Source organism: Trachurus trachurus (genome assembly GCF_905171665.1).
Source record: "Trachurus trachurus genome assembly, chromosome: 1".
In the NCBI taxonomy this organism is placed as follows: domain Eukaryota; kingdom Metazoa; phylum Chordata; class Actinopteri; order Carangiformes; family Carangidae; genus Trachurus; species Trachurus trachurus.
Genome location: NC_139891.1, coordinates 19649281 through 19662847, shown reverse-complemented (window position 1 = coordinate 19662847; position 13567 = coordinate 19649281). Strand labels below are relative to the sequence as shown.

At 41.9% G+C, this 13567-nt stretch overlaps 1 protein-coding gene across 3 annotated transcripts in view; it reads left to right on the top strand.

Moving 5' to 3' along the window:
• Window positions 1-428: 428 nt before the first annotated feature.
• Window positions 429-13567, top strand: part of LOC310994929 (glutamate receptor 2-like) — a gene marked incomplete at both ends in the record, with an annotated part of 44191 nt that continues 31052 nt past the window's right edge. For 2 of the 3 annotated variants that reach the window (XM_083983840.1, XM_083983839.1), the window contains 2 exons: window positions 429-498; window positions 10635-10775. In XM_083983840.1, coding sequence (XP_083839966.1) covers window positions 429-498; window positions 10635-10775 — 211 coding nt within the window. The remainder of the gene's footprint in view (window positions 499-10634; window positions 10776-13567) is intronic. The other variant, XM_083983841.1, reaches the window with a different exon arrangement.

Below are 13567 nucleotides of genomic sequence, written 5' to 3'. Positions count from 1 at the left end.
CGCGCAAGACCCAGTGCAGATTCTTGTGATTTCAGGTCAGATGAATCTGTGTGTTCTCGTTTTGAACTGTCAGTACCCTACAGCCCCATCTTGCTGTACGTTTCGCCGTCGGCTGCTCTCGGTTCCTTCTCGTGCCTCATCGGTATTCCTAGGCAATCCTCGGTGCGCGCTCCCCACTCCAGCAGCAGCAGCGGCAGCGGCGGCGGCAGCGGAGGAGGAGGAGGAGGAGGAACGCGCATCTCCACTGAGAGAGAGAGAGAGAGAGAGAGAAGAGAGAGGAGAGGACAGGGCATCCGCAGAGCCGGAGACGCTTCTGCACGGACCTGGATTCACGCCATGAGCCCGCACCGTGTGTGATGGAGGTGATGTTTCTGTAGGACCCGCGACCGAAGGCTGCTGTGAGGAGCATCATCATCTTCATCTTCACCATGAAGCTGCTGTTTGTGATCACCCTCCTATGGCGCGAGGCGCTGAGCGGGTCTCCGAGCGTCCAGATCGGTAAGGATTTTGATTTTTTTTTTTTGGTATTAGGCTACGGCCCCCACCATGCATCCGTGTGAGTGATTCTTTAGTGTGGGCTCTCTTCCCGCTCACCGGGGCCCGCTTCTTCCTCGCGGAGAGGCGGGCCTGGCTCATCTGTGTCCTCCTCACCGCTGCCAGGGAGGAGAGGGCCTCGAGCCGCTGGACTGCTCTAATTATGTCAACATCCTCATCTTTTATATTTGTGCATGTGCTCACAGGCGCGTGCATCTTACTGACAGCGCAGTGTGCGGCGTGCATGTATGCGCATATGTGCGCTGGTTCCGAAGGTATTAAATGGCACACAGATGAGGACAGGTGGATCCAAGAGAATTCTGGTAAAATTCAGCACTTCATACGCGTTTCTTGAGCTCCTTGCTGGGCCTGCAGGTAGAACAGGTAGAACGACCCCTGCAGGTCCGGACTTTCAGCTGCATGAAAGTAGGCTAAATTAAAATACAAGAACAGGCTATATATAATTAAAGCTTGTTTGATTGATAGATAGATCAGCATTACTCAAAACTGGTGGTCTTTCTTTAGTCGGCCATAGTCGTGGGTCCCACAGGACTCAATGTCCAAATCTTGCTGGACTTGACTAAAACAACATTAGTGTGCTGTGTTGCACACACTGCAAGATTTTCTTATGAGAATGTAACACCATTATTCTCTTAATAATGAAGAGAAAAAATGATGCGATTTCTTACGAGAACAGGCCAGTTCCTCTTTTGTACACATTATGAACACTTGCTGGAATCTTATCAAACATACAACATGACTGTAGGTGCAAACTCTGTCCTTTAGGTCGTCAATATTGCATTCAGAACCTGAGGACAGAAAGATAAAGAATGTCTTCCCATAATATAAAGGGTGTCTTCACAGTTCAGAAAATGCTATACATCACTTGGGTATGTTACCATATAATCAAAGTACAACATCTCAGGGGTAACATAATCATCACAGTAGATATGACCACGTGTAAGTCAAACACTCTGTGCCTTATTGTAAACTTCTAAACGGTGTAAGTTGTTCATTTTTATTCATATTTTGTTTGTTGTTTCATGAATGGGCAGCGATCGGACTACACCCCTAATAATGGCTGGATCTGGTTGTGTAGCTGTGCTGTTGATGATCTGACTCCACAGGTCTGGGTTGTGTGAGTTGTGTGTCCCTGTCTGCTGGAGCTGTTTCTTTGGTCTGGTGAAGGTGCCTGTGGTTGCACCTGAATGTGTGGCCCGCTTGTTTCTGGATGTGACAGCTTAATGCCAGCTGTGTCACAGGTTTTCCAGATCCACGCCAGGATGGATGTGCCTGCAGGCAGGTGTGGCAGAGGTCTGGTACATCTGTTGTAATACAACTACTGACGATATTGGCATGCCTTCCTCTTTTCATGTGCAGTCTCTTAAGATGCAGCTTGCGGCTGCAGTTTTTTTGTGGTTGCAGGAAGTTATGATAGGTTTGGCTCATCAGGATTTGACCAGATAGGGTTACCACCTTCCATATAGAGAAATGAAGACATGCTGCCGACATGTCTGTCTGTCTGTGAGAAGATTCACTGCTTGGCCTGCCCTGCTCTCTCTCACCTTATGACTAATGATCTATCACTCCTTGTGCCTAAACCTAACCAACCTAACCAATGGATGTCATGGGTAGGCAGCTACGAGCTGTAAGAGTCTGCATGTGGGTGCTGCATTCAAGGGAACTTAAGAAAATGGGACAAATTGCATGCTGTATTGACATAATATGAAACAGTAAAAAATGGGACAATTATGTAATTTTCGGGTAAAGTACAGTAGCAATGCTATGACCAGGTGACCTTAGGCTTTCTATAGGTTTGTTGTATTCTTCTAACAGACCTTGGTAATGGTCTCTGCCATCAGCATTGGCTTTGTCAAATAAGTATTATCTGTTAGTCTTTATTTGTGTTTTGGCAAGATCCTTGCTTCGTGAGTAACAGGGGCTTGTAGTGATATGTAGTCCCAGTGAAGCGCCACACATCTTTATGTGTCATCCACATCTCTGGAGCTCATCTTGAGCTGAGTTTATTCCAAATCCTGGCACAGTTACCTCACAGATGGTTTTCATCCATTTTGTCAAGGTCGTCCTTAATGTTTGCATATTAGCTCTATAGTGTTACAGCTCGGATAAAAAGGAGGTTACATTCTAATTTGAACTCTTCTATACCTCATATCACATCTAGTTCACCAGGATGATCTGTGAGTCACTAATTTCTCTCAGTCATGTGCATGTCTAAACTAACTCTCAACTCTGATATGGACATAGCTTTTGCTTTCCATAATGGTGGGGGAAAAAACACCCTTGTTTTGCCCTTGTATTTGCATTTCAATTGCCTTCACTGCTGCTGCAGCATAAGTGGTGAGCTTATATATAGGTTGTTTAAGGTGTCATTTCGAAAAAGAGTGCTCAGTATGTTTCTTGGGTGGCATTAATGGCTGCACCAGTAGACTTATGCTGCGTTCAAGACAACTCGGAAGTCGGAAAAAAACGAGCTCCGAGTTGTAAAAAATGAATTGAACGGCGTCGAACTCGGAAATTACAGGTCGGGAACTCGGGTATCATATCAGAGCTCCGAGTTTCCGACTTGACGTCACGACAACATCAAAACATGGCAGCCCTCATCTTAAATGGTTAGAATTTAGACATTTTAAGTTATTTGTTGAGGTTTGAATGCATATTTGTGTGTAATATTGCAGTAGCCTATATGAAATACGTTTATATTAAGCTGTGATTGTTGTATGGTGTGAAATTGTGGTCCTCGTATGTGACGTAAATAACGTTTAACTGTTATCAAGGCTATAACATTATATGTGCACTCATCTGCAGCGTCTCCTCTCCTCCAAAATAAACATCATTTACTGCTGCATTTATTTTTCGTATTCAGCTATGAGCCACAATATGCCAAACTCCTTCAGGTATCCATGTTTTTTTCTTCCGAGTTCCTGCAGCGTGAACGCAATGATGTCGGAAGTCGGAAATTTCCGAGTTGGAAATCCCGACCTCCGAGTTGTTATGAACGCAGCATTAAACTTCACTTTCTGCTGTGGTGCCCGCATTTGTATTTTCAGCTGTGAGGTCATTAATGTACAGTTCCACCTGCTTGTCTGCATCAGTCTCTCTGACAGTGTGCTCAGATCTTCTGTGAGTGTTTGTCTGTGCTGAGAATTTCATTTTGCATGTTTTGAATGCAAATCTGAGCACAGTTTGGCCTGACTCTCTGATATATATCCTTCAATATAACTAAAATTCCAACTAAGACTGAACTTTTAGTCATCATGGCCAATGAGTCTCTGCATCATGATATTGATATCAAAATCAGGTCTTCATGAATTCCCCTATAAGGTCACAAGGAACTCACGTTATGTTTGATGAGCAGCTCTTCTTCTCTAACCATGTTGCATCTACTTCTCAGCTGTGGCTCTTAGCTTGTAGCCTACATCATCAGACAAATGAAGCCTTTCTTGACTCAGCATACCACTTGGTCCAGCCATGATTATCCCTATTTCCACTACTGCAATGTGGGCCTTCCTGTCTGTGCAGTGAAACCTACAGTATGTAGAGGGTCCAGATTGCAGCAGCCTGGTCTTTAGTGACTCCACTACTCATTGACCTGGTTACCCATGGCTTCCAGTATCAAAGTTAAATCACTGATGCTCGCCTTCAGAGTGACTTTTGGGTCTGCACTCTGCACCCATTTACTTGTATTCAGTCATGCAGCTTCATGCTATTTCTCTGCCGCTACCGTTCTCCGAGCGGTGTCGTCTGGTGATGCTGTCCCTGCACACCGCAAGGCAATCTCAGTCCAGACTGTTCTCATCTGTGGTTCCTCAATGATTTGAAGAACTGTCCAATCCTGTTAGAGCAGGGATGTCCCTCTATCATTGAGAATGTCTCGAAAACACAAATAGCTTTAACTAGCGCTTACTATGCTCTTTTGGTGCATTTCCATGATATAATAATAAAATCAGACGCACATGAGCATGGCCCAACAGCATGATGTCAAAAGCATCGGCTCAGGGCTTTGAGCCGTGGCTAAGCATCACTAATAGGCATTGCTAACAGGACAGGCTGAGATCTAAGAATTCAGAGAGTGAAAAAGTGAAAAACACGAGTTTCAGACCAATTTTAATGATCACTATTATGACTGTTGAATTTATTCCATCTGATGGACTGTATGGTGTTTTCTGTTTTCTGACAACAGTGAGAATACTATGAATGTCTATCTCCAGCAGTGGCAGTAACTGCAGGAGTGGAGTGGGTAAGAGGATAGCAAATCAATATGTGGTGTTGTGTTGATATTTTGTGGTAGCCCACCATAAATAAATCAATGTAGGGGAAACATGATGAAGACAGTTGTCACACCATCAGTAATAAGTGTTCCCATATGGTTCAGAGAATATTTCTGGAGCCTAAAGTTTTGACGGAGCGTTCTGCATATTTCATCAGGACCAGGGATGTAAAGAAAACTCTCCTGAGTGACTGTAAGGAAACATCTGCTGTGGGGTTCAGGGAACATTCCCGCTCACTTCAGGGATCATCTGAAACAGAAGGTGTTTGCTGTGTGAATGTGTGATGAGAAGCATCATATGGGTGCATTAGTATGCTGGACTGAGTTTAGATATCAGAGATGTGTCCATAGGTTTGTCACGTTTCTTCCCACATCAGCCATGTTCAGTGCACTCGTTCAGAGGCTTCTCATTTTCAGATGCACTGATTGGGGCCAAAGCAGCTGTCACTAATCAGCATTAGCGCAAAATCCGTGTTTTATATGTTCATTTATATGCAGCAGTGCGTGTATGTACAGTGTGTGGGTATTCACCTGAGACCCCGTCTTGTCCTACTTCTGAGGGTTTTCACAACTATGCTAGAAATTAACTGCGAACAACCACTTACGGAGAAGGACCTGAAAGTGACCTATAGAGAAACAAAGACTCCTTCCCTGGTCAACACGAACAAACTACTGTAACTCACTATCTAACACAGGCTCAGTTTCAACAACTGTATTTTTGTAAATCAATAAGTGAATCTCAATGAAACGGTTATTCAATAATAAAACATGTTAAATATTAATATCAAATATAGGTGCAAATTCAGCTATCAATCAATTTATCAACAGATGAGAAATAAAAACAAACAGTTCATACTAAATCAGTTGAGCAAACATCCAGCAAAAACAAAATGACTTAAAATGCGTGGGGCGCCGTACAGCTCAGTGGGTTGAGCAGGCGCTCCATATGCAGAGGCTGCAGCCCTCTCTCTGCCTCCACATTTCCTGTCCCAGTCTAAACGGTCCTATCGATTACAGGCAAAAAGCCCGAACAATACTAAATACTAAAATAAAAACGTTTGTCATTCAGTGTAACAATCTTCTGCATGTTAAAATAAGCTGATTGGAATATATTTCAAGATGAAAATAAAATGCTACTAAAATCAAAATCAATATATGGATATGGACCCTTTTGTCATACCACTAAAACATGCCATGAATTAAAATGATGATGGGAGACCGTCCTGTATAAAATAAAACCATAGGTTGTTAAATTTTATTGCTCATTCCTCACAGAACCGAATGTAGTCGGTGATTCACGGAGGGAGGCCATCGGTGTCATCGCTGTAGTGCTCCTGAAACAGCCCCCATATCCTGTAGCGCTCCATCAGGGCCTCCTCTGCCTCCACAGACCAGGGCTGCACAGTCCTGGTGGTGATGGGCTGCCTCTAACAAGGGCTTTATTTGTAGGAGTGAGCTGTATCAACAAGTGCTGAGAGTAGCTGGGGGTGTTCAACATCACAAGCTCTTAGATCAACTGCAGTGGTTACGCATCCTTGGTTATACTGTAACATTTGGTATTAACAAAGAAACACCTCCACTTGTTTTCTCGCTGCTTTATTTATTTATTTATTTTTTATTTATTTATTTATTTATTTAGCACAATTTTAAAACAGTGCAAGGAGGGAACGAAGCCTAGAAGGCTTGTACAAAGTTCCACTCCCTTCATCATAGAATTACATTAACTCAAGATAAACAATGAGTAGTTGCTCTATTCTCTATTGCTCTATTCGTCTCTGTCCACTCTAACTAGTGAGACCTGGTTGTTTCCACTGAGCAGTCTGGTGTTTCCTTTGCAATCCCAAAACTATAATTGTCTTTATTAAATGAGACTATATTAAACATGTGGGAATGCATTGATTGGACTGTTGAATAACGCCAGTTTTAGCTGCTAACTTATCCATACATGGAAGAAGGGGATGGGAGGCATTGCCATCTTCAACATTGTCACTAATCCTACAATTATATGTTCTACTTTGATCCCTTGGATACCTTACAGTAGTTAACTGTCTCTGAAGCTACTGGTAATGATACTGGTATCAACATGTAGTAGGGAGGTTAAGCAACTTTTGACTTCAAGTCATGATGCAAAGGTCCCCTTTGGCATGGAAGTACCTTAGGGTCATACAAATAAATCTATCCAAAGACACAAGTGAGATCACACTTTGTATCCGAAATAAACACGTTTTTAAAATGCCCTTTTTTAATTGAGAAAACGCATGTTAAAAGCACATTCCATTTAGAATGTCCATATAAACTACAATGTTTTCAGCTCCTGGATGTTATCTACAGCTTATTTGTGACATGATTGCAATATTTCAGGATTGTTTCTCAATTTGAATGATGGACAGGGATCTAATGTCTTTCAATCTGTAGGGCGGACTGACATAGGAAGCCTAAAGTCCAGTCATGACATTCCATTATGGCTAATTTGAAATAAGAAATAAAGACACTGTAACATCATGAGATAGATAAGATGAGCATTAACAAGCATTCACAAAAGTAAAAATCTACCAAAAATAATGAAGCTTACCAGTTTCTCAGCATTACTCTAAGAGAGGATCTTAGCCAGCTATGCTGCACAGGTGAAATAAGTCAGTCCTAATCATATGCTTTATGTGGGAGCTGCAAACCTAAACTTCCCTATATGTATATAAAAGCTGAACATTGCTTATTAAGGGTGCTCTACACTAAAATCTGTTAGTTTACTTTAGGAGCACAATGTAAAATGATTTCAGTATCAGGTTATATAAGCCTTAAATAATGTACAGGGTCCAATGTGACCCATTTTTACATTTGAGAACAGTAAAAACATTTTTCCTTTGACCTTAAGTTGACGTATAATATGACCCAGAATGGGTCATACATGTAAATTCAACTTTTTTAAATCAACATACACAAGCAGTAACTAGTTCTAGGTAGGCCTATATTTTGACCAACACAATATTTGGCTAATTGGTCTTTCCTGACACTACTGTGATATGAATTACATCTTATTATTTAACTACTTGTAGGCTGTATTTGTTGCACTCCGTCTGATGTTCAACAAATCAGTATCAGTATAGTTTTATTAATGTTTTTACATTAATAAAACCCAATATCCTGTCACACAAGCAGCTCCATGTTGTCTCAGAAGCTGTAGATCTCATCCAGGAGCTGAAGGCATCAGGGGATCTGCCTGAGTTTATATGGACATTCTAAATGGAATGTGCTTTTAATATGCGTTTTCTCAATTAAAAAAAGGCATTTTAAAAACGTGTTTATTTCGGATACAAAGTGTGATCTCACTTGTGTCTTTGGATAGATTTATTTGTATGACCCTAAGGTACTTCCATGCCAAAGGGGACCTTTGCATCATGACTTGAAGTCAAAGGCCTATTTTTTGGGCTTAACCTCCCTACTAATGTGTTTGGAGCCTTCTTGATTGAGCCTCCAGATGTGTTTACAGTTATGGCTTTTCAGGATACAGCTGTCACAGAGTCACTGGTGGTTAAAGTAAGATGCATCACCAGATTTAATCAATGACTGTATGAATTGATCTCCCAACTGGTTATACTGACTGAGACAGAGTGGGATGGACCGGTCCATCATGATATGATCATTCAACGTGGATCATCCATCCATTATCCATTATACTGCTTATCCTTAGTGTTGTGGGGGCTGCGGCTGCGGTTACACCCCGGAGAGGTCGCTGACCGGGCTGACGTGTAGAGACAAGCGACCTTACATGCTCACATTCACACCTGTGTGCACTTCAGAGCTGCATATTAACCTAATGTGCATGTCGTTGGAGTGTGGGAGGAAGCTGGAGAACCTGGAGGGAACCCACGCAGGCTCAGGGAGAACAGGCAGACTTTGTGCAGAGGTGGTGCTAACCACAGCAACTCCCTAAACAAAACATGTTTCAAACAATGTTCATTTTTCTAATTTCATTTCTTTTATGTGACTTTGCCCTTTACAATGAGCACCACCTGTGTTTACAGTACCTGTGGTGGTAGATTTACAGGACTAACACTTGGAGCAATATCCCACAAATCAAATATATGGCCACTACAGACAGTGATTAATGGAGCCAGAGTGTAGCCTACCAGCTAACCGTCCTCAGTGAAGACATTTTTTGAAGATACTCACAGCAGAGCAGGACTCCATGTGATACCCTGACTAAGTTAACGGCCATTTATTAACAGTGGCCTTGTTTCTGTTGGCAGAAGCTCAGCCAGCGTGTTAAGACTTGTCAGTCACAGAAGCTAATGCCTCAATGCAAACAGCCATACTCGCTTAATACGGCCCAAGCCTCACTGCTCGGGGCCAAACGTTGTGTGTGGAACTATGACCTCATTCTGCCAGCTTCGCCACGAGTACAGCAGCTGAGACGAGGCAGAATTTCTTTTAATTGATGAAGATTTTGCTCTCCCTTTTTGCAGTGTTTTTGATCAACAGTGACAAAAAGAAAAAAGAAAGAAGTGCAGCTATTACTGTAGATGTCTCAGTCTGTGGTTTGGAAACAATGGATGTGAAATAGTTAAGCGATCAATGAACATCTCTCGCAACTTGGCTCTGCCACATGAGGCAGCTCTAGTCCATCCACACATCTGACTGCACAGGTGCACGGTGAACCACGGAGGCCTGTGACTCTGTTTCTGACCCTGAACGTCATTTCTTCATTTGCTTGTCTGTATAAAGACATAGGAGAGTTATAAATGTCTGTAGTTCATTATGACGACAGGTCATTGAACTAAAATAGAACACAAGGTGTAAACATTGGTTTAATTGATCAGTGATTGTTTGTCAGTTCGGTTCAGCCTCTGTTTGGCTGCTGACTGACAGGTTTAATTTCAGCATCACACCTGGTCTGACTGAAGCGTTTACCTCAGAGAGGAGCTCGGCTGCTCTCATCACCTGTCACCTGCTGAGCTGAAGCAAATACACAACATTTATTTGCTGCTTAAAGTTGAGCGTTGTATGTTATGATATGCTTAAAGCCTCTTCTGATGGGTTCACCAAACTGTGGTTACTGGACCTCCAGAGAAGCCTGAGAGAGGAGATGTAAAACTGTGCTGAGATGTTTTTATATAGTATCTTCTTACGGATCAAAACTTAAAGGGACAACGAGGAGTTTTGGAAAAGCAAAGCGTTTTCACACTACATTTATGAGCCTCCGCGCGCACCGTACATTTCTTTGACCGGGCGCAAGACGGACTCATGTTTTCATTCATCAATAATTAAAGTCAGAGGTTCAAAGAGGTTCACATACCACCGTAGTTCCGACCATAAACGGCGATGCGGCTGCGTTATTCTCATGATTCGCAACGAAGGAAACGCTGGTCGGCTCGACCAGCACTTCCGCCACCACTAATAATAACAAAATAACGATAGAGACAGAACGATATATTTATCGAAAATGGGCCCATTAACAAGTGTGGGTAGCGGAGATTCATCCACATTAACGTGAGACTTTTTTATAACCGAATAGAAACTCCTCGTTGTCCCTTTAAAAAAAACAAAAAAAAACAGGAGAGAGGGAAAAATAGAAAATGTCAATTCAAGCTTATCTGACTCACCAAAGACACACCAATGATAATACAGTAGGTGCAGTGTCATTAATGATACTTGAATGTCAGTATTCTGAGCCACAAATAGACAAAATGTATTGATTTACTGCCTCTTCATCAAAACTGCATTGTCTTGTTTCTCTAATACTGTGTATTATGTGATTATTATTCTGCTCTTTGTCTCACTGTTTTCTTCTTATCTGTATGTGTGTGTGTCCTAGGTGGCTTGTTCCCGAGAGGTGCAGATCAGGAGTACAGTGCGTTCAGAGTCGGCATGGTTCAGTTTGGGATGGCAGATTTCAGACTGACTCCTCACATAGACAACCTGGAGGTGGCCAACAGCTTCGCAGTCACTAACTGCTGTGAGTAACATCGTCTTCTCTCGCTTTTTTGTCTCAGCAACAGTGTGTCCGTCTGTCTGTCTCTCCTCTGTCTGGACCCCGGTTCCTCCTAAACGTGTTGATCTACAGTGTGGATGTCAGACATGATTTAGTCAGTCAGAGTGACACATGTTGACATCAGACAGAGGTTCGCTAAGCTCCAGCTCAAAGTGTCTGTGTCATTAGTAATGATACTACTGTACCACTGGGATATTTTACCTTATGGAGCTTTTTAACCTTTAAGAACCCCAACGGGAAATACACTCACGACCTCTGGAAACTCCTCAGGTGTAAGTTAGTAATGGGCTCTTTATTCACTGTTTAAAGTTCATCTCCAGATACTGTAGGCGCACTCTCTTTTTTCTGCATTGTGGAAAAATGCTTTTTTTCTTTTCTTTTCTTTTTTTTTTAAATCATTTGTTGGATTATGGTGACATTTTTCCATGTATAAATGATTCCGCTGTGACTCTGAAGCCATTCTCGTTTAAGATTAAGTACTGCAGATAGTTATAGTAGCCATCATTGCGACCTGTATGCCAAGGTTGGGTGACTCTCTCTATCTGTAAGGCATTGGGTTTTCATTGATTTATAAAGCTCTGATTGGTCTTTTGCTCCCTATACAAGCTCATTCCTGTTTAGTGCCCTGAGTAATGGTGGATCCCCCCTCCTCCCCACTAAAAACATGAATCTAGGATGTTTTACAGTCAACAGCAGATATGACAAAGAATCAATTACCAGTCTAGACACAGCAGCACGGTTGGTTAGGATCGTGATAAGACGTTTCTCCTGACGTAGTCACCACTTTACTAAACATAGGCTGTGTAAGAGTGAGTGTAATTGGCCCGAGCCACAGATGTGTGATCTAAATTTGGTGATAAATGTGTTGGTGAAATGGAGCAGTGTCGAATCACAGAGTAGAAACAGCGGGAATAAGGCCTCAGTACAGCCAGTGCTCTGAGTCTTCATCAGAGCATGATGTAATGATGGCCTAAGGCTCGGAGCTCTGCTATTTAAGTGCAGTGTATTGTGATAGCATGGAGCCCTCTTCTGCACCTGCTGCAGTACGGATGATGTTCACACTCAGTGACTTTGACTTCACCGAGACAACACGTCTGTCAGTATGTTAAAGATTCAAGTTTTAGACGTATAAACAGAAACATGTCGGACAACAGAAACAGAAAACAGACTGATAAGTCAAAGAGCCCGTTCTGATATAGGGATGGGTATCATGAGTATTTTTTTAAAAAGCATTACAGTATTTTTGTCTGATTAAATCATTTTGACAATGTCAGTGGAATATGTGAATCTTTAACATGAATTACAACATGAGCAATGGGTTAATTCATGTTCATGCACTCAGCAGCCAATTGATTAGGTACACCTTGCCAGCACTGGGTTTGGAGCCCTTTTGCCTTCATCTTTTTTAATTCTTAATGGCATGGATTCAGCAAGTAGATGTAAACCCTCCTCAGGGGTTTTGGTCCATACTTACGTGATGGAATCACACAGATTTGTCGGGTGCATGTCCATGCTGCATATCTCCCATTGCACCACATTGAAATGTGCTCTATTGGATTGAGATCTGGTGGCTGTGGAGGCTGTTGAGTACCGTGAACAAAATGTCATGTTAGGGTTAGGTAACTGGTTTGGGATTATTTGAACTCTGTGACACGGTGGTCACCCTGCTTGAAGTAGCCATCAGAAGATGGTACAACTGAGGTTATAAAGCAGCAATATTCAGGTTAGTGTCTGTGGTGTTTAAATTATGTTTAGGAGACCAAAGTGTAGAACAAATGCCGTACACCATTACTCAAAATCAAATCGAATTCTGACCCTACATCCGAATTCTGCAGCAGAAATCAAGATTCACTAGACCAGGACACATTTTTCCTTCTTCTTCAGCCTACATGCATTGTCCAGCCTGTCTAGCACCACCAGCATCTGAGCCACATTCAAAGTCACTTAAACCGCCTCTCTTTTCCATTCGGATGCTCTGATTAAACCTCAGCAGATTGTGCTGACCACGTCTACATGCCTAAATGCATTGAGTTGCTGCAGTCTATAGGGTCTATACAGGCTATTTGTGTATTAAGGAGCAGTTGAACAGGTGTGTCTAATGAAGCAGAGTTTATGTCAGCACTATTGCAGGATAAAATGCACAAGAACATAAGAGTTCAGCCACAGAGAGGAACCTGGACGTTTTATTTCTAGAGAATAGAACAAGGTCATTAAAGTAGGACAACTAAATATAACAGACACAAAGAGAAGTGCGGCTTTCCAGTGAAACGTCCTAAGTGTACAGTGCTGTTGGCTGCCTTACAAAGATAAATATTGAAGCAGTAACTAAGTCAGCATGAAAGAAGGAAGTAAAGAAAAGGCAGAAATGTAAAAACACATGAATAAATAAATGCAGAAAAATGTGTAAATGAATAATTTGTCATTACCAAAATAAATGTATTTTACATTTATTTAGGCATTTACTGTTTGTTTCTGTATTTACAGTGGAGAAAGTAGATATTTGATCCCCTGCTGATTTTTGACCTCATTACACTTGTAAATACATTTTAATTTATAACCTTTATATGTTGATATTATTTTTGGATTTTTTTTGTTGATATTCTGTCTCTCTCTGTTAAAATAAACATTTCTTTGTGGGGGAACAAACTTACAAAAACAGCAGGGGATCAATACTCTTCCCCACTGTATTTACTTACTCATGCTTATATCATTTGTTTTGTCTTTCATATTGTGCATGACATGTTTCAACCAGCCCA